At 41.5% G+C, this 22,690-nt stretch overlaps 1 protein-coding gene across 2 annotated transcripts in view; it reads right to left on the reverse strand.

Annotated features, from left to right (window-relative positions):
* The window catches only part of LOC115044470 (TGF-beta receptor type-2-like), a 33,389-nt gene extending 10,902 nt beyond the window's left edge, over positions 1-22,487 (reverse strand). The window contains exons 1-3 of one of the 2 annotated variants that reach the window (XM_029503487.1): positions 22,197-22,487; positions 15,376-15,520; positions 15,026-15,285 (exon numbers count right to left, since the gene is read on the reverse strand). In XM_029503487.1, coding sequence (XP_029359347.1) covers positions 15,026-15,285; positions 15,376-15,520; positions 22,197-22,278 — 487 coding nt within the window. In that variant the 5' untranslated portion in view covers positions 22,279-22,487. The remainder of the gene's footprint in view (positions 1-15,025; positions 15,286-15,375; positions 15,521-22,196) is intronic. The other variant, XM_029503488.1, reaches the window with a different exon arrangement.
* Positions 22,488-22,690: the final 203 nt, after the last annotated feature.

The raw sequence follows: 22,690 nt of genomic DNA on the forward strand, positions 1-22,690 counted from the left end.
ACGTCTTGTCATAGATGTAGGATGATGGTAGAAATGGAGGCGAAAATTAATTAAATAGAATCACGGCTCCGCACTTTAGCTAGCCCAACTTATGCTAGTGTAGCTAGCCCTGTAGCCGGTACGGGCCATCGTAGACGAGTTCATACGGCAGCTAAGATAGTTTCCTCCCCCCCAGTGGCTCCCGATCAGCCGGGATCTAGTCAGGGCGGCTGGGTGACTGTCCGAGACAAGAGGCATAGTCGTAGGCAGCAGCCCCCGGTTCACCAGCGACCAGTTCACGTTTCCAACAGGTTCTCCCCTCTCAGCGACACACCCGCTGAAAAGCCGACTCTAGTGATTGGTGATTCTATTCTGAGGAATGTGAAGTTAGCGACACCGGCGGCCATAGTAAAGTGTATCCCGGGGGCCAGAGCAGGCGACATCCAGTCTTATCTGAAACTGCTGGCTAAGGGTAAACGGAAATATACTAATATTGTAATTCACGTCGGCAGTAACGACACCCGACTTCGCCAGTCGGAAGTCACAAAAATTAATGTGGAATCGGTGTGTACTGTTGCTAAAATGATGTCGGACACTGTAGTTTTCTCCGGCCCCCTCCCCAATCGGACCAGTGATGACATGTACAGCCGCATGTCGTCATTTAACCGCTGGCTGTCGAGGTGGTGTCCTGAAAACAACGTGGGCTACATAGATAACTGGAAGTCTTTCTGGGGGAGACCTGGTCTAATTAGGAGAGATGGTGTCCATCCCACCGTGGACGGGGCTGTTTTCATTTCTAGGAATATGGCCGATTTTATTAGAAATCCAAAACCCTGACAATCCCGAGTCGAGACCAGGAGGCAGAGCCGCAGTTTAACACGCTCCTCTGCGCCTCAATCAGAGCGGTCACCTGCTGAGAATAGAATAGAGTCTCTGTCTATGTTTAGGTCTATAGAAACTGTGTCTGTCCCCCGACCACCTAAATTTAGAAAAGTTAATAAACCCAAATTAAACAGAAGAGGAGCTCAAAACAAAAACCTAACTGTAATTAAAACAGCCACAAATTCAGTCTCAAATAACACTGAGATCAAATGTGGACTGTTGAACATTCGATCATTATCATCAAAATCTCTACTAGTTAACGATCTCATTGCTGATCATCATATTGATTTATTTTGTATAACTGAAACGTGGCTGCAGCAGGATCAGTATGTTAGCATTAATGAAGCTACACCTCCCCCCCATGTTAACTTTCATATCCCTGTACCACAGGTCGAGGAGGTGGGGTGGCTGCAATATTTCAGTCAAGCCTATTAATCAACCCCAGACCAAAATCTGGCTGCAGGTTTTTTGAAAGCCTCACTCTTAGTCTTTCCCACTCAGACTGGAAAGGTGAAAAACCAGTTCTGTTAGTTACAGTATACCGTCCACCTGGTCCGTACTCAGAATTCCTATCAGAGTTTTCTGAGTTTATATCAGAGTTAGTACTCAGGACAGATAAAATCATTATACTGGGAGATTTCAATATACATGTTGATGTAGAAAGCGACAGCCTTAGTTCTGGGTTTCTTTCCCTACTAGACTCAATTGGCTTTTCCCAGCATGTGAATGAACCCACTCACTTTTACAATCATATTCTTGATCTTGTCCTAACACAGTGACAAGTTAACAATTTCTCCTGAAATCTCTCTCCTGACTGACCATTACCTCATTACATTTGAGTTTACTTTAATGGGCTCCACAGCATTGAGGAATAAATTCAGCTATAGAAGATGTTTATCTGAAGATGCTGTGGCTAAATTTAAAGAGAACATTTGGTCATCATTCCCAACAATGCCATATCTAAATTCAAATGAGGATTTCTCCCATACGCAGGTTGATGACCTTGTGACTAGCACTATGGCCACACTGCGTTTGAATCTCGACAATGCTGCCCCTCTAAAAAAGGAAGTATTCAATCTGAGGAGGCTGGCTCCCTGGTATAGTTACCAAATCCGTGCCTTAAAGCAGACATCAAGGAAATTAGAAAGAAACTGGCGTTCCATTAAGTCAGAAGAGTCTCACAGAGCCTGGAAAGATAGCCTAAAAACATATAAAAAAGCTCTCCGCAGTGCTAGAAGTTCATATTACTCAGCACTCATAGAAGAAAACAAGAACAACCCCAGGTTTCTCTTCAGCACTGTAGCCAGGCTGACAGAGAGCCATAGCTCAGTTGAACCAGTGATCCCCTTAGCTCTAAGCAGTGATGATTTTATTAACTTTTTACAGATAAAATTCTCACGATCAGAGAAAGAATTTATCAGCTCTTGCCTACATTAGATAAAAATCTCCTACTGAATACAGCAACTCCTGAATCAGCTGCAACGCCTCTTTTACATCTGGAATCATTCTCACCTCTAAATCTCAGAGCTAGCTTCTATAGTTTCATCATCCAGACCGTCAACCTGTCTATTAGACCCAGTACCAACTAGCCTCTTTAAAGAGATCTTTTATTTAATTGAGCCGTTCATTCTAGATTTGATTAATCTGACTTTATTTCTGGGTTATGTACCTCAGGATTTATGACTGCGGTCATCAAACCCCAGCTTAAAAAGCCTAATCTTGATCCAGATGTTTTGGCAAACTATAGACCCATATCAAACCTTCCATTTATTTCTAAAATCATTGAGAAAGCTGTAGCAAAACAACTACATGAAATTGGAATTAAAGGAACTGCACTAAGGTGGTTCAAATCCTACTTATCAGATAGACATCAGTTTGTTCATGTAAACAACAGCTCCTCCTCATGTACGGTAGTCAGTCATGGAGTCCCGCGCTCGGTCCTAAGCACCTCAGAAAAATACAATCTAATCATCTCATCAGTCTGGACGGCATGACTTTGGCTTCCAGCTCCACTGTAAGAAACCTTGGAGTAATTTTTGACCAGGACATGTCCTTTGTCCCTCACATAAAACAAGTTAGTTGTGCAGCTTTCTTCCACCTGAGAAACATTAGGAAAATCAGAAACATCCTTTCTCAGGATGATGCAGAAAATCTAGTCCATGCATTTGTAACTTCTAGGCTGGACTACTGTAACTCATTACTATCTGGATGTCCAAACAAATCTCTAAAAGGCCTTCAGTTAATTCAGAACGCTGCTGCATGAATATTAACAGGAACTAGGAAAAGAGATCATATCTCTCCTGTGTTAGCTGCTCTTCATTGGCTGCCAGTAAAATATAGAGTAGAATTCAAAATCCTTCTTTTAACATATAAAGCTCTTAATGGCCAAACTCCATCATATCTCAGAGAGCTCATAGTTCCTTACTGTCCTAGCAGGCCACTCCGCTCTCTAGATGGAGGTTTACTTGTGGTTCCTAGAGTCTCCAAGAGTAAATCTGGAGGCAGATCGTTCAGTTATCAGGCTCCTCTTCTATGGAACCAACTTCCAGCATCGGTCCAGGGGGTTAGGGTTAGGGTTCTCCCTCCCTCTCTCTCGCTCTCCTTTCCTCCCCCCTTGCATGCGTTGATAAGAACCATTCTTCTTAAAGAAACACAGTTTCTCTCAGTTCTAAGCATTTATACTGCATTTACTAACCATGTTCTGCCAAAGTCTCTGTCTCTCCCAGTTCCTCTCCTCACTCTCCCTGTTCTCATCCTGCTCATTCCTGCAACACCTGCTGGTCCCATATTTCACGAATTCTGCATTACAGCTCAACTCCATGAACTCCATGAACAGCAACATGTTCATGCCTACACCCCCCCCCCCCAATGCCTGTCTCACTCTCTCTCTCCCACTCTCAACCCAACCGGTCGAGGCAGATGGCCGCCCCCCCTGAGCCTGGTTCTGCTCGAGGTTTCTACCTCTTAAAGGAAGTTTTTCCTTTCACCAAGTGCTTGCTCATCGGGGGATCTGTTGGGTCTCTTTAAATAATTTTATACAGAGTTGGGTCTAGACCTGCTCTATATGTAAAGTGCCTTGATGTAACTTTGTTATGATTTGGCGCTACAAAAATAAATCTGATCTGATTTGATTTGATTAAGACTGCCTATGAATTGAATCATAAGAGTCTGCTATGAAGAGGTAAATATTATAGCGTCTGCTGATTGTGGTGAATGCTGACAACATGAGTCATGATTGTTTGCTGCCATGCCAGCCATGCAAAAACTGAGTGTGAAGCTAACGTGGGTAGATGAAGTGTTTTGTCGTAAACACCAGCTTTAAAAGCCAATAGAGGAGTCATTTTGGGACTGTAGAAAGGTTATCAATTCAAATTCAGATTTCCATATGACTGCTGTTGTTAGCCTTCCACCACAGAAAACCATTGAGTGTTTAAGCAGTAGCTTATCTTAAGTTGCTTCCATGTGGCCACCCACTGTGACATAACCAATTGGTTTTTCTGTTGCAGTTCGAAACCTTCAGTTTGTAATTAAGTTGCTGCCCTTTTTTTCAAACCACCAAAAACCAGCTTTACACATGAAATATAAAATGAACACCTTTACTAACGGTGTTACCTTTTTCACAAGGGAGCTAAATGATGTTTCCTCTGTTATAATGCTATTACCATCACCAACGCGTGTTACTATAACTGAGCTCATGAAACTGTTGTCACCATTGCCTTTCTTAGCCACAGAGGAGCTGCAGTGAGATAACGATTGGCTTAGGGTACAGTAAAATTTCATGATAAACATTCAGAGGTGCGTGGGTGTTCATGCATGAGCCACAAACTCACCCACACATCCGCACAACACACACACACACACACACGCACACGCATACATGACACTTGCTTATAAGTCAGGTCTATTTTCTACATGAATACAGGGAAAGTGTCTCCACAGAGAGATGTTCAAAGCCTGTAGTCAGAAACTAAACGATAAAACTGACTCACAAGACTTCTGGAAATTTTGTGATGGGAAAACAAAGGCTTCCCCACACTGAGTGGCACCCACCTAGAATTACCATTCATTTGTTGGATTTGGTAAGTATCATATAGACCCATAATACTACAACAACACTTGTGAGCTGATGAGCAGCTACTTCGTTAGAGCAGCTGGCATTTGTGTTTACAGTGTGGCTGAACATGCCATGGGTGTTCATCATCTGACTTCATGCTGGTAGGTGTACACAAGGGAAATATTTGGTTTGTCTTAAAATGGAACTTAATATAGCTCTGTATGCATGTGAAGGCAATTTGAATCCAGTACAGATATGGCGGACAAGCCCACTAACAATGAAAACTACAATATAGAAATACTGTAGTTTACAATTCAAACAGTGTCTGGATTCCAGTTTGCCTGTTTCATCCAGCACCCATAAATTTTTTTCTATACATCCCTCCTCTCCGGAGAGGCGAAGCATCCATTTCCACAGAAAAGGCATAAAAGTGAAGTGAAGTCTTTGGGGGACACAGCCTGATGTGCGTGTTTTGGGCACTACACGCAGAAGCATCACACTGCAAATTCTTGCCATTACTCAGGTTCTTAAAACGTGCTGTATGAAAACAACATGCTGTTTGCTGCCACATAGAACACTGTAAATCATGCCCTCCACTCATAACAATGACTTTAAAATATATTCATATTCATGTTTGTGATCTTAGCAAAGAGCTGATTCTCTACTCTACTTCACAACAGTGGTCACTCCCAATAGCGTGAGCAGCCTGTACAGCTTTATGAGCTATAGCATTAAATATCTCCTCTCTGACTCTGACAGTCAGCCAGGACAGAGCAGCAGCCAAGCCTCAGAGCTTTGAAAGGCAGGGAGAAACAGTGGAGGGCCTGTCTGCCTTGGCTCTGCTGGGAATGTCCTGCTCTGCTCTGGCAGACTACTTTTTCAAAGACTGTCTCACTTTGTCTCTCAAGGGACTGATACCCTCCTGCCACATTGGCAGGCCAGAGGAGCTTGCACAGAGAACTTACCACTGAAGAAGTTGCATCTCCCTGCATCTATTAAGTGCTCAGATTTTCCACAGAGTAGCCATGACTGAGAACTACAGCGTCCTTAAAATGTACCAGTAAAAACTAAGATCAACTACGGCAACTTCAATAAATTGTCAAATTATTTAAACGAATGAAATCATGAGAAAACAAATATAAACACTTCATAAAGAGAAACAGTTTAGAGTTTTTTGCCACACACTGAGTTATTCATTTCTAAAAGATCTGAAATTAGCTTTTGTGAAAAAATGGTCGGCTCTTTCAGAGCATCTATGTGATAGGCACTGCGCTTTGCAGTTGAACAGTGAGCGCAGAGACAGTGCAGTTTGGACACATCTATCTGCTGCCACCTTAACTGAGCACACCAACTCCAATCATAAAACTACACCAGCGTTAGTAATATTTTATTCATCGATGCAGTGTCCTACTGTTTTAACTGTAAGAGATGCAGAATTTCACTCTGGGGATTAATAAAGCATTTCTTATACTGAGCATTCTGGTCAGCAAGATAATGCTAATACAGTTAGCTGGCTACAAAAGTCCTGTCAGTTTATTTGATGATAAGAGGAAAAGGACGCCTTTCAAACAAATCTACTCAATGTGCGGAATAATCCAAAGTCCTACACTTACTTAAATTATGGTTCAAAGAAGCAACAACAAACAAAAACAAAAATTTTCACTCAAAATTAAATCATTCTAATGTCACCTCACCTCACTTGCTCACTTTGTTAACATAATTTTGTAATGCAATTTATGGAACGAGTTGTACCTCGTTTATAATGTGCCGATTCACTAGTGATTGATTTCTTTTATTTCTGTCATGACAGAAATTGGAAAACAGATCTAATAACAAGCTGATTTGCATGATTATTGACTATGATGGAAAAGCACAGTTAGAGGCTAAATGGTATCATGAAGTTGCAAACTCTAGACAGACCAGTCCAATCCAGTCAATACTTGCTGGAAGCTTACATGCATGTTGTGACATTTCCAGCTATTTTGCAGCTCCTGTGCCTGAAGCAACAACAGTCATATAATCAAACAGCCACATTACGCTAAAGTGGGTCTAACTCATATGCTTTTAAATTCCTCTTTATAAAAGTGAAAGCTTTTGAATCCGTCATATGGCAGTGTGCTGTGTGATCATGCAGTGCATGCATGAATAATATCTTAATTTTGTGGTTCATTTTGTAACTGTTGTAAATCTTACTTGAATTGGTCTGGGCAGGGCAGCAGTAAGTCAACATATACACACACAGATTTTTAGAGGAGTTAAAAAAAAAAAAAATCCATGTGCCAGTATTTGTATGTATACTTGAAGGGGTTTTAAATTGCCTAGAGGTTTTTGAGGTTTTATGTCTATTTCTTTACCATCTATCTGCTATGATTGGAGTGAGGGAGTGTGTGTGTGTGTGTGTGTGTGTGTATGTGTGTGTAGTTGTGGCACAAAATGATCAGATGTTGCCAAGACAAACTAGTTATGGGACTCATGTTGCCTTTTCCAATCAGGATGCCAAAGTGTTCTCATGCAGCGTTCAGTGAGGTTTGAGACATCATTTGGACTAATAAAGGGATCCTTGCGACTGGCTGAGTTCCTCACGCCATCTGTGTGTGGGTTCAGGATGTAACAGGTCGGATTTCAAACCCTGCCATCTCTGATTCACCCCCTTAGTGCTCTAAACAGTTACTAATTACTTGGATCCTCTCTGTGTTTTATGAATAACAAAGTTATGAGCTGGGTATTAAAGAGGAACTACTTTCCTCGGAAAATAACACAGCCAGACGTGAGTTCATGTTTGAAACAGGTGATGGTTGAATATATGTGAGCCATTATAAACACTGCAAAGGCTCTACTACACATCTGACAGGCTTTACTGAGCCATTTTGTCTGCTGTGCTAACAAAACACTTAGGGTGATTATAAATGTTGACTGAGCCTGACATTTCAATTGAAACCAGTATATATTTTATTGTGTGATATTTAGTTAAATATTTCATCAAATCATGGAAAAATGGAGGTCGTCCACCAGTCGAGTGCGAATGAGTAAAATAAAATCTCCAGTCCTCACAACTCACAATGCTGCAATTGACCGATTGACAGTATGATGGCTACATTTTCGTTGTGAAAGTCTTCAGAGAAAGTTTTGGTACTTCAGCTGTGAAGTGTAAAAATACAAAAACTGTTTCTGACTTGTATCACTCAACAGCACCTTTTGATATAAAATCTCAATTATCATATTACATTTAGGTCACATTTCACTTTAACCATTTCATAGCTCAACTTAACCAACTTCCTTAATCCTCTTTTAAGAGATCAAAATCCTCTTTTTCAGCCAGCTTGCATGCAGTTTCACAATAACTATATTGTGAATATCTGCAAGGCCACAAACATAATTAGATATTTTCCAGTAAAACTGGAGCTTGTACTGTCCCGGGCTCATACATGCATTATTTTGGTTTGGAGAGCAGGCCACATTCACATTATCCTAAAACAACTGACAAATGCATGGGCTTGAATAAGTGAAGGTAGACTTGTAATTTAGCCAGTAAACAATACTTTTCTTAAGGACGTGCGAATAAGCATTGCACTGAAGGACCAAGAGTGTGGATTCAACTGAGGCTAAGTCTCTTTTGTGAAAGTTTTGTTCTTTTAATGTACCCAGTGCATTTACCATACTGGATATCAATACATTTTAGAGTGCAAAATTATTTAGAATTCTTGGAAAAAATTGTATACATCTGCAAAAGGCCTACATGTCAGACCAGCTGCCTCTCTGAATATGGGAGGGAGTGGACTGGAATGGACTGATATTTGCAGATATTTTTCTATTTGCATAATCACACTGACTGTTCAATATAAATAACAGAATGATGATGATTGTTGTCATCATTTTAGCGTTTTCTAATCTAATGATATATTCATCATGCTATATTGCTAAGATTTACATTCAGCATTTATTCGCTTAAAAGCGAACTGGAAGATTATCACAGGGACACACTATTGTAAAAAGTGAAAGGGTTAGCCGTAATGCCATCAAGTATTTATAAGGGCCTCATTAGCTATTATGAATACTTGATGGTATTACGGTAACACTTATTAGTAAGACTTTCACAATAAGTGTTACCTTTTTTTATTTTATTTTTTGGTTTCCTCTAGTGGGACCAAAGTAAAGCTAAATGGAGAAAGAGCAGTGCAGAAACTTGAAACCAAATGAACACTCATGTTGCTCCATGTCTGCTGTTGCGTAAAGAGAAAAATCGCTTGATAAAATGTTAAATATATTATTTATAAAGTCATATAAAGTCATGGTATGTGATCTATTGTGTTTTCAGAATATGTAGGAAGTAGTCTGTTTAGGTTATGATTACATAGCACATAATTTTATGACCAGATTTAAATACGACAGCTTCTGAAGTTTACCATCAATGAAGTTGGTTACTGTACCATCTTAGATATATAAATAGCCTTCCTTCATCAAGGCTGGTATCATATGATTGTGAGCCAGAAACACAGAGGCTGGTAACACTGACTAAAACTGACTATCATACTCACTATTTACTTGCTATGGTAACAGTTCTGCCTGTGCAACCCACACTGCCTCAGCAACGAGGCCCACATCTACAGGTCCGTGTCTTTTCTTCGTCACTCTGTCTCACCATCTACCTCCTAATCCCTGTGATCATCTGTCTTTTGACCTGACACTCTCCTCCCTCCTCTTTCTGCAGATTAAATGAGCCTGATCACAACAGTCTTCTTTTTGTATGACGGAGTGTTTGATACACTCACTGACAAAGAGCCAAGATTCCATGGTTAAGGAAGAAACTGTAAAATATAAGAATAAAAAAACAGATCTTGGAATATGCACTGAGCAATGTTTTCCTCTAGTACCCCCAATCCATCATCCTCGCTGCTTCCTCTTTGCAGACTGCAAAGAGTGCTTGAAAGAAGCAAAAAAAAAAAAAAAAAAAGTAATGCTGTGGACACAAACTGGGGACTATTTGCACAAGAAAGAGGAGAAAACACAGAGCTTTGACTTTACACCTTAGAATCATGGAGCTGTCACATGCTGACACTGTGTGCCTCCTGCCTCTTCCTCTTTGGAATCTTTCTCAACAGTTTTTCCTTCTCCATATTTTTATCTCCTCTACATCCTTATCGTCAAAATAGAACCCTTCCCCCAACACCACCACTTCCATGTCATTAGGAACACTTCATTCACCATGAGGGACACCAAAATAAGCCATTTATGGCCTGGAGGTACTCAGGCGATGTATGTGCTGAAAAAGACTGTGTGAGAGAAGGAATCCATGACATAAATGAATTAGTTCTACTTTGAACTCATTCTTTTCATAGCACACTTCCAAGCATGTGAAAACTACTTTCACAAGAGAACAGCTGTAGATACCCTGTTATTGCGACAAGGCAGTATATAGTGCGTCCCTTCCCACTGAAGGTGGATCACAAGCTGGAAAACACATGTAAGTGACACTCAGAGGCGGCATTAGTCTACTGCAAATCATCTTTATGAGACCTTGATCACAAAAGTCTGCTGTATCCCTGCGGTCAAGGTCCAGAGAGGGATCATTTCAGATGTGCTTTAGTGGTGTTGGCACAATGAGTGGGAAAATACAGGATGTCAAAAATAAGGAGTAGAAAACAGTAACTGACAGAGCAATAATGTAAAATGTGGGAAAGGGGTTTTGTTCGATACAAGTCTCAAGTCTCAACCCACACTGAGCCAATGTATTCTTAAAAAACTATTCATTTCTCAAAATAAAAACATTATAATCAGCACTTCGGTCATGATTGTCTGGTATTCAGGGATAGGTGTCACAAAAGACCATATGTTAATGAGCCTACCAAATTGGTTTGATGCTATGAATGGTCGAAGAATTCCTAATTAGTCTGTACCTCAGCAAGTCATGGCTGGCTGTTTATTGTCACAACATGATATTTCAGTATGTAACTTGCTTAAGCAGCAAGTAAGCAAGCAAGCAAAACTGAGATTCATACTGATCCTTAAAAGCCATCTGTCAGGACTTCTGGCAGAAAACCTGAGAGTGAGCTATAAGGCTACATTAGGAAGGTTTTTGCTGCTAAAACCCACAAATACAGCTCCATATGGATGAGAAAAAAATCGTGGATAAAAACACAGGTAATTTAATTTATTACTGCTTAAGGTCAAACTATATGTGGAATTAATACTGCATGGTCAGCCACAAGAAGCACTGTTTTTTTTTAGAGCTGAGGAAATATGCTGTGTTAGCTCACCCAGCACATATTCCCCTAAATGAATGTGCAACACACTTGTCACTCAGCAGTCCACCAAACGCTGCAGTGGGGTCCCAACGTCACTCCCTCTCAGCAACATTTATAGCACATTAGGATGCACAAAGACTCTCACAGTCCACTACTTTCACGCAATAAACCACAAGCACACTATTATGTTCACGTCATAAGAATGCAATGCTGGGGAACAACAATGTGAAGCATTTGTAGAGGAATAAGCTGTGGCACTGGTCCAATAAACAAACTAAGACTTCCTGCTGCAAGTGTCCTGAATGGGAGGAAGGAATAACAGCCCTTATCCTCAGGGTTCCTTATGTGTGTGTGTGTTTAAATGGCTGTTTAAGGCCTAATACTGGGTTTCAGTCCCAGGGCTTTCCTGCTACAGTATTTCGTTATTATCAAGCAGTGTTGTTGCAGGTTAAGTAATGATTGTAAAAGATCAGCAGGCGAGCAGAGTGCAGCATCAGATACAGACCAGAAGACATAATTCAAGCTTGTTTGCAAGATACGCTTCGGGAATAGAAAAACCTTCTTACCATTTCTGCCCATGGTTGTAAATTATAGCTAATTTACTGCCCACAGAAGACCTAGTATGGGCAGTGCGGCAGCACAGTGTGGCCTTTCTGTGCGGAGTTTGCATGTTCTCCCCTTGCCTGCGTGGGTTTCCTCCCTCCAAAGACATCATGTTTGGGTCAACTGGTGACTCTAAATTGTCCGTAGGTCTGAATGTGAGTGTGAATGGTTGTTTGTCTCTGTCTGTCTCTGTTGTATTGAAGATTTAAAACTGACACCATAAACCCATTAGGATATAATTTACTGAGCTAATAAATCAATCAATTGTAAGTAATTAATTAATAGTTGTTTACCTGTGAATGTGAGCTTGTGAATTCAATAAGTTAAAAGTTGAGGTGTTAATGACAATGAGCCCACAGGTCGTCTGTGCAGCAGCTTGCTATGACCCAGAGCTGCATTTCACTAGTAGGTGATCTCTTGTGGTTGTTGAGATGAGATGATGGAGTTCAAAGACTGACAACATCCAAGTTTGGAGGAGGTGGAGTGGCTGGACTTTCAGTCAGGTGGATGCTGTTTGTTTACTGTATGTAACCACCGGCCCACTGTGTAACCATGGCACCAAGATTCCTCTAGCCTCAAGTTGAAATAAATATTTAGAAGCCTGAGCAAGGACATCCTGTACCTAATCCCTTGACAGTGCCAAACATGTGTATTGTTTCTATGACAACACAGATTTTGTGACCACTGATGCATTCCTATTGGTTGTATCGACAGGTAGGGGCAAGCAAAAATGAAACAGACAAACAAACAAACACTGAAGTCTCTTATCTACGTGACTCCTCTTTCTTTTAGCTGTCTAAACTGTGGTCAGTTGCTTCCCGTGTGTTTCCAGGTGTCTTGACCTTAACTGGACTCATTTGTACAGACAAATGCTTTGTGTATAAAGCTCCACAGCTCTTACTGCCTGTCAGAACAGAGACCATGAAGTCCAGTCAACTTTCTGTCTACCTGGATATAGTGATACTGAAACTAGTGCACTACTCCTGTGGCCCAGTCTAACATTAAATGTCAGACCTATATTATCTCACTTAAGGTACCTGTTTGATCCTATAAATCAGGTTCAACTAAATTAACACAAGTTCATGAACCAGTGGACTGTGTTAATCTCATTTAATTCAGCAGCTCCCTCCTAAACCACGATTGGTTTACTGCCTCTGTAGTTTGGGAAACAGCCATCAATGTGACTGAATCTCAGACCTGTCTGAACCATTCAACAAACACATTGTTGTTTTAGGGGTTTGGAACGGAGCTAAGACCAGGTGGTAATCTGTCACTGCATAACTGCTTTTTCTCTGCCTCTTCAGTTTATAATGAAAATACCATGTGGCGTCTGCTCTCTGAACTGCACATGATGCAAACTGGGAAGTGTTACTGACACAGCCAAGGCCAACCACAATGTTCATCCAGTGAAGGATGCACCTCCCTCATAACTTTGACTCCAGCACATTAAATATTGGTTCCGTGGTCAGGAAGCAAAGACTTCATATGCAGTGTGATTAGATCAGACCTGATTCCGTAACAGAATAAATTAGCTCCCCCATTGCACAGCTGACTGATTCTAGCTCAGCGTCACTTGCTGCAATACTGTTCTCTGTTTTCAGGGCCTGTTCACCATGTGCTGGAGATGTTTCTGATTTGAGTTAAACACAGACAGGAAACTATGAGTCTGAGCTCTCCAGTGTGGCTGGCCTACACAGCCCCACACAAACACACACACACCCACAGAGACACACATTTACAGGGTGAGACAGACAGACAACTTTTCTTCTCAGCACTTTGAAAGGCAGCAGCCAAACACACCCAGCTTCGTAACTGACAGCGTGCTGAGGCCTCCCCAAACACTATTTACATATGACGCAAACACTGGCTTTCCACTTCCTGTTTGTGATGTGGTGATGCATTCTTTTGTCATTCCATAAGACAGTAGCAGTCATAAACCCCCCACCCCCTGCCAACCAAACCAAAAAGCACCCACAGTTTCTGAAATGCTTGCAAACAGCTTTAAATACCAATTTACATACAGAGAGCAAGTCAGAGCATGAGGAGAAAGAAAAGGAGGAGGAAGAAGAAGAGGAGGACAAGGTGATATTACAAGGGGAGTATTGATTAATGCCTAATGAAAGATCTTAAAAACAGCAGCCAACAGCGTAATGAGCAGTGAATAAGTGTAGAAGTGGTTACTCATTTACATCTGAAGTTTGAAGAAGCAAAGCAGCTGTATTGTTGTTATTTAAATGTTGTAAACTGAACAATTAACCGTTTCATAACAGTTCCAGAAGATGTGAAATACAGCTATATAAACCATATCAGAATTATATGCTGTTGCTTTTATGCATTTGGGTGAAGGAGATGTGATTTGTGTCCATATGTGTATCTGTGCATATACAGCCAATCAGATACATGCAGCTGAATAAAAAGACAAACACATTTAAAAGGAGCAGGCTGAAATACTCAATATGGCGATGATGCTTGATTGTTATTGTCATCATCATATTCTAACCAGTCTGTACTGTACTTAATTATTTCCACCATTTAATTGAATTATTTCTGATTTTTTATTATGATTTTATTATTTTATTAGAAAGTTATAATTAAATCCAGTTTCCTTTCTGTTAATTCTGTTCTACTTTGAACTTTGTCCTAATTCAGGACCCACATCCTCCAGGGGACACTGCTTACGCTGCCTCAGATTGTGAACTGAAATAAGGCAGTGGGGTCTCTGAAAGACTTTTGCTTTGCATTCCTAGCTTTGCCCTCCTTTATTAAACAACCTTGGAAGCATAATTTTTTACTCCCAAAACTCACGGTTTTAAGGTCCTAGGATTTAACAGCTCTACCATTAGGTGTTAAACTGAGCTGAAACTGAATATTAACTTTCCTAACAGTGTAATATTTCTGATATTGTCTGTTCCATCTATTTTCCTCCTCTCAGAACTGTCACTTCACAGCAGAAAACTTCAGGGGTCCATTTCTGTGAGTCTACATGTTTCCTACAGGTGATGTGTCCTCACATAGGTTGATTGGTGACATTCGTTGGTGTTGATGAATGAGACTGGTGACTTCCCAGCCACCCCCTCTCACCCCACTCTCAGCTGGGATTGGTCATGCGCAAACCCCAACAAAAAGCAGTATGGCTGACGGGATGACCTGAAGGTTTTTTTCATTTTGTCATTATGAGTCATTAGGGGTAGAACCATTGGCAAAACAGCACTTTCAAGCAAGCCAAATGACTCTGGACATGACGTAACTAGGTCTGAAGACTTACTAATGCTCCTGTGTGTAGATGACTGCACCTCTAATCTCACACAGGATGTCGGTTTTGTGAACTCACTGGGGGAGAACAACAGCTTATCATTACACTCTTCCTCGTCCTTGCAGGAGCAGAAGTGAGCTATCCCATGTGTTGTGTTCTTCTCCTTCATTGCACAGGTGGTGCTGTTGTAGTCATCCAGTATAACCCCATACAGTGGCATGGATGGGTCGTGGCAGAGAGTCTCAATGGAGAAACCTGTTTCATTCTTCCACCTTGGAAACAAACACAGGAAATCAGCATCTTATGAGCTGCCAACTACTGAATCCCACAGGAGGGATAAGAAACAGCCCACTGGTACCTACCAGATAGCGACACAGACCTCGTTGGCATCAGCGCAGGTGGAGGTGATGGAGCAGTTGGAAATGCAGGTCCCTGTGCCACTACACGAGGACGGCTCCAGGTCGCAGAATTTACATAGCTGACTAAAAGGGTAAAAAGATGGCATACCTGAAAAAACACACATCATGAAGCTAGTTACACATTTCACAATGAACACAGAAACTTTCAGTTCCCGACTGATGCTGTTGGGCCATCACTTTGTGCAGTACTTTGCACGTGCTTATATGATGCCCCGGTAATGTTCAAATATTTTGTAAACGGTTTGTGCAGCTGTAAGTCTTTCAGACAAGTCCAAACCAAGTATCAAATCTTCATTTTTTTCTGTCTGATTGTTGTCAGAGTTTCAAATCTGCACAAAACTGCTCTTGATTGGGAACTTGTTCAACAAGTTATTAAAAATATATGTTGCAAGTAACTGAAGTGCCACTTTTAAGCATATCGCTGTAAACTACACAATATACAAAAAGAGGCAGGCAAGAAACAAGACCCACGCCAAGTTCTCAACTCAAGACCCTAGACAACCATCATCGCAACCTGTGAATCAGTTACACCAGGTTTCCTTCCATCTCCCTGGATCAACCACCTCAAAAGTGTTGATTGGGACCTACAGAAATGTTCAAGTCATACAAAAATTGGCCAAGACCACAATAAACCACCAAGACCGGCAGCCACAGTTGAACCAAACTACAGCTACGACAGCCTGTGCCAGACTACAACTATTTTTGGGATCAGACCACTTCAGACACACAAACCAAAAAATTGTGCAGTTTCTGAAATGCCTGCCACAGGGATTACTTGAAAGACCTGATCTACTGTGAAAGCTGGATATCTTTGGAAATAAGACGCTAATGGGCAAATCTGTGAGATGTGAAATCAAATCCACCACAAACTCTACAAAACATAGCAAGATGACTGATGTGGCTTATTTTCAGGTGCTGACCAGTTACAGCTGAAATCAGAACTCCTTCTCCTGCTGCTCTGTCTTCATTTGCACCTTGTAATGGCCATGGGATACACTTACATGGTTTGATATCATCAAGGCAGTTGGATGGAAGGTAAAGCATGTGGGACAATTGGTTGCGTGCTGCCTGAACTGGCTGTGCAATTGGTAAAATTTTATCCCTGTCATTCTCTTTAGTATGACTGGAGAAGCCCATGCTTCTCCAGTTGAACTGTTCAGACCTGCCTCTTTCGCTCCAAGCCTCCTGCTTGTGCATTTTGTTTATAGTTAGTTTGAAGTTTACAAAGCATTAAAATGCTCTTTCGTTGATTCTAGGAAGTTTCTCCTTGTGGCTTTTGATTCTAATTATCCTGTCTTGCTGGGTGGAATCTGTACTACTTTTGCACTGTACTGGTGTCGTGGTTCACCAAGGTAGCTTTTGCAAGGAGGTCTGAGTTTAAGCCTTGGTGTCACTAAATCCTTGGTCAGACTGGATGTCATGGTGAGGTTCTGGATCAAGTCCTGACAACTCTTGGGCTAGCAGCTGTTCAACTACCATCTCTTGCTCAGGGTTTCTGTTTTCAGTCTTTTTGAAGAATTGAAATGTTTTGAGGTGATTCTTTGACCATAAATGATTCACAGCACCAACTACTATCATTTTAAGTCCATATGATCACCCTCGGTCAGTAACCTGAGCCACCATACTATTGTTCCTTCCAGCTGCCAGCACTGGCCTTGTGACAAATGGTGCTTGTGACTAAAATGTTTCTTTAATACAGTTCCTTGTGTTGTAGATTCAATAATTTTAACTGTTACAGCAGTAAGTGCTGCACTGTGGTCACTGGAAAAATTCACTCTGATAAATCTAGTCCCCCCAGTTCAATTCAGTAACACTGTGTGTGTCAAAACCTGTGGTGTCTGGATCAGGCTGGGGGGTGTCCGATGTCCTGTAGCTGCAGATGTAAAATATGAACCCTGCCTACTCTAGTTTGGAATAGAGTACAATGACAACTACTCACACTTTGAGAGTACCTACTGAAGAGCCCTGAGCCATACACTTGCTTGAAATGATTGGTTGCTACTGGTCAGCTGGTTGGTGAACAGCTGGGGAATGGGCTGCAATTGTGAAGCTTGGAAAGCAGCTGATGCTGCCTCAAGCAAGATGTCTATTGACTGAGCCGTGCTACATTAAGTGTATTCCTGTAGATTCTACTCTGATCATCATTTCATTTTTTATAATTAGCTTCTAACTGTCAATTATAAACTGTACAAAGAAACATCTGAACATTGATGCAGGTGAAGTCCTTAATCTCCGCAGAAGAAGTCTGATATGACAGATATGGATTTCTCTGTGATGAAAGGAGCAGCTCTCTTGCAAACAACAACAAAAAAACTACAACACTCTACACGCATCTCAGATCTCACGCAGCACCATCTGTGCTATCAGTACATTGACTGACACAGCAGCACGTCTGCAGACCTGAATTGCAGATCTTGACCAGAGAAGGACTTCAGATTTAATGCAAATCTAGACTTTTTGCCCTCCCTACATTGTGAGCAACTCCCTCCTGCAGGGTATGTTTATATGATGTGTGTGTGTGTGTGTGTGTGCTGAGTTACCCATTTAACACAAAGCACAGCCGGAGTAAAACAATCTTAAAACCCTGACAGCATGAATTAGAAAAATGTTACAGCATCCAAACAACCACTAATAAAACCTGCTGTTTCAGTGCAGTATAGTGTGAGTGATTGAATCTGGATGAGAGGCACATTGAGTTGTTTTCTGTGCAGCTTGTGACCTTAGTAAGCTGTCGATGACATGCCGTGCCATGTTGGCCAAACATGCTGCTGTCTTCCTGCACAGCCTCACCTTCTTTGTTCCTGTCTGAAGGTTAGGGTTATTTCTTTGAATGGACTTGTAAGAAATCGTCAGTACAGGAAAATAAAAAGAAAGACATCCAGTACAGGCCAAAAGTTTGGACACACTTTCCTATTCATTTGAACGAGAAGGTGTGTCCAAACTTTTGGCCTGTACTGTAAATCACATTTACAGTCATTTTAGAAAAAAAAAATGATGATGCTACTCTGTAACAACACAGAGCTCTTAATTTTCTGCCTTATCTTCAGAAGCAAGGGGGGAGAAGGATAAACTTCAGTTGGAGTTTTATTTACTAACTAAGAACCAAGTGTCAACACTATTGACATATTCATTCGTTGGCATATTCACAGCTACACTGCCAACTTGTAACTTAGGCTTACTGCTACTCTTTCTCCCTGATAACGTGCGTTCGGATCAGCTCCTGAAAGGAGCTGCTGTAAAAATACTCTCAGACTTCAGCTTTTGCATGTCTACTGTCTCCTGCTGCCTCTTTAATGTCTGATGCACAAATTTGGTAGCATAACTATGCATGATGTTGCAACACCAAAATGTCATGCTTTGAGGAGCCCAGGATTATCCTCAATGATCTGCTGCCAGAGCTCCAGTCGCTCTCAAAGGGACACCAAACAGACACACCCAACAGGGAAGGCTGGAAGTCAAGCTTTCAGAGACAATATGTACTGCCACCTCAGAAAGCTGTAAATCAGAAGCTGAAACACACTTTCAGACCCTTCTTTGGTCATATTCTTCTTTCAGTGCAAGGTCACTGCAAGATTGTCTATATTTCTTAATTAGGGATTACAGGTTGTAATCTGTAGTGAACAACAGAGGGAGTGGTGGCCCACACACAGACACGCTAATGCATGAAAACACAGCAGATTTAAAAATTCAAAACCAATAAGTTAACAGTAAATTACTGAACTGATGATAGATATGTTTCTAAAAAACTCTAAAAAACTTCAAAAACAAACATGATAGCAGTGTCAGCCCCTTTCCAGTCTATATGCTATGCTGGGCTATTCATAACTCTAGCTGTCATTTGCACAGACATTTTGTTTCTTCTCATATCATTCACATGAAAAAGAGATAAAAACTTGCATAGCTCCCTAAATGTTCATGAAGCCTTTCCTTAAGCACACCACCGTTTTCATGCTTTTCAGGACCGGCATTAATCAGGAGGTTAGCACCTCTATATATATTTAAGGAAAATATATGAACACTGGTTTTACACAAGGGAAGAGGGGGGATAATTTTTGATGTTTGCTGGGTTCAAAGGGAACGATAAAATGATAGTGATGTTGGTCTTAGTTAGAGGCTAGACCTTAACTCTTAAGGGTCCTGACTGAGCCAGTTCATAGTCGAACTATACATGAAGGTCTTTGGTGGTATGTGGGTCACTCTACCAGCTGCTAAAGCACTTGGACTTGCTCTTTTATTACCACTGGCTCCTGCTGATGCTCCCTTTGCAGGAATTACAATGTGAAAACACTAGTGACCTGACTGCGTCACAGGAAGGTGGAGGAGGAATGCATGGACTGTCATTAAGTAGACTCCTGATGGCTCCCGAAGGGGCTGTAACTGAAATGTGAGATTTCTGCAGGAGGGAAATCATGCTACTGGATATTAGAGGATCTTAGCCAAAAGGGGCTAAAGCATTTTAATGATTTGCTACTGAACTAGTAAATTAGTAACTACTAATTTAATAGCAACTACTGAATTAGTAAAGCACAGAACCACAGAAATAAAGCTAATTCCAAAACAGCCTGATTCTGGAGCGCCACTGCAGAAATGTGAATGGAAAAATTGAAAAATCTATACACCAATTAGATAAAAATAACACTTTTTTTTAAATTGAAACCACAGGTTTAAAATGTATTTCTTTGTGTTTGCGTATTAAAGTACGATTGTTTAAAAAGCACAGATGACAGTATGAAGCTAAGGTTCCTTCATCCCTGAGCACCGTAGGTGTGTGTTATGCACTGAAATTAAATGATGAGAGATGACTGGCAAGAGGCAAGCCCTACTCCTGAAATTTATCCTACCACTCCCCCAATTCCACCTTAATCCTTCCTTTCCTCATCCATTAAGCTTTCTCAGGTTCCCCTTCTCTACATCTGTCACCACCATCCCTCCATCCCTCTTTCTTCTCTTTGACCCGGGGACTCAGTAAAGTGAGTTGATAGTAGAGGATGCACAAAGGGAAGAAGACTAATATGGTGAAAAACTCCTAACTAACTATGGAAAACGTCAGAAGGGTTAAAGTGAGTGACCGTCTCATCTGAAGGACAATAAAGTTGGTTTAAACAAAGTAGCAGTCGGAGCTTAACAGCACTGCACAAGACCCACACATGCCCCCTCAATTTAAGACTCAACACTCACATCTAACTGCAAATATACATCAAGATATGTTAAAGCCAGTGACAGATAGAGTTGCTGTGTCAGCACTTAAGTTTCCCCATTGTTCTCCCACTCATCCATGACTTCTGATTGTCATCTTCAAATTATCTTTTGTTCTGACAGCGGTCTCTGCCCTGAAGATTTCCTGGAAAGGAAGGATGAAGGAAATCTTCCTGTGACAGCAACATAAAAACAAAATAACGCAGCTCTGCTGCTTGTGTAACCAGCATGTTGAGCTACTCCAACACTGAGAGTGGTGAGCTGCTTCCTCCAGTCAACAACAAGGAGTGTGTGTGCAAGTGTGCAGTGGTGTGGGAGAATAGGTCATGTGGGTGGAAGCTTGTATGTTTTTCTGTGCATAGTGTCAGGGTGTGTGTGTGTGTCTATTTATGACACATACAATGGAGCACAACCACACACTCTTTCTGGTATGTGGGATTTCCAGGTTCAAAATAGGCCTCACTGTGGGAGGAGGGAAGGAATAAACAGCAGGAAGAGGGAAGGGGATAAGGAACAATACAGCCAAGACAGAAGTTTATTTTTGGATGAGTTCATCCCAATCCAGTGTTCAGTCTGCCACTTGTCACCAAGTGAAGGGGAGGTTTCTATGGTTTACTGGCATGGGAGGAGTCATTTTGCGACAAAATGAAAGTTGCAAGGTCTGTTATACTGTCACTGTTAACATGTGGAGAGGAACACTGTGATCATGTGGAAAAGAATCTATGCAACTCATGATGCACAAAACGTCTGTGAGCATTTCTCTGTGGACGGAGAGAAACCAGACCTGATCTATAGTCTGAGAAGAAGAAGTTTACCTGAACTATAGACAGATTTAGGGAGCTATTCTAATGATTTTGTATGGCGCTTTGATAATGTTGGAAGATTCACAAGATACAGTTTAAAGGAAAAATATCTCCAAGTCAACAGACTCATGTTTAGTTTTTTTAGTAGCTACAGCATCCTACAAGTTCCATTGTGTATCTGCAGAGAAATTTAGATTTATAATCCAGTCTGAAAAATGCCCGAGCCTCTCTGCCTTATTTATAATCTCTGTGGTTTTCTGTTACAAACGCTTGATCTTGATGACATCATCAGTTCAAAGGGTAAGAGGCAGGAGCAGCATAATTGAAGGTATCAAAGTTTGATTTTCACTTTTTAGACTATGAATAATAACTTTTCCAGCCTCACTGTCACCATCAGCCTTGGCAGACTCTGTAAAGTTCTTTTCTTTTCGTTTCTTTCTTTTTATTTTTTTGCAGTAAAGGTTTATCTCATCGCGGAAAAATCTTTCTAATCACCTCAATGTGCAGACACATATGCAGTGCGAGACAACGCTGCAGTGTGCAGCGGTCAGAGCAGAGGGGAGAGGAGCGGAGTTGCGCGCTAAGACAGGCCGCTCTACGAGTCACCTGTTGCGCTTGGCTGTCCGCTACGTCGTGCGTAACGGGCTGCCAAGGATCTTTAGAAAATGCCGTCTGAGCAAGCTTTGAATTAACCCACACCAGTGACAGCAGCACGGAGTTCGTGGCAGTCAGTGTTCTCGCTATTGAGGATATGCGCCAACTTACCGGAATTCCCGGACTCCAGCAGCAGCGTGAAGACGAGCAATAAAACTCCGCGGAACGATAAAGAGCAGCGCTGTGCTTCCATGATCCCTGTTCCTCTGTCCCAACGGATACTCACATGAAGGGTAACCTTAAAGAGCCCTTAGTCCGCTGGTGCATCAGTATGTGTGTGTGTGTGTGTGTGTGTGTGTGTGTGTCCGTGCGTGCATGCGCGCGCGCGTGTGGTGTGTGTGTGTGTGTGTGTGTGTGTGTGTGTTGCTCCACTCCGCTCAGCAGCTGGAGACTGACTGCTGAACCATCCATACACTGAGTATACACTCTGACAGGAAACCGGGGGAGGGAGGACTCTCTCTCTTTTTGCTCTCTCTCTCTCTTTGTGTGTGTGTGTGTGCGTGTAATTGCATATCCAAATAGTGGAAATCGTAACAGTAAACAGCTCTGTTTACAGTTACATAAACCCAAGGCTGTGAAATGTTGCTGCCTGAAATATTCAGAAC

This window comes from Echeneis naucrates, chromosome 6 (assembly GCF_900963305.1).
Source record: "Echeneis naucrates chromosome 6, fEcheNa1.1, whole genome shotgun sequence".
Lineage (NCBI taxonomy): Eukaryota > Metazoa > Chordata > Actinopteri > Carangiformes > Echeneidae > Echeneis > Echeneis naucrates.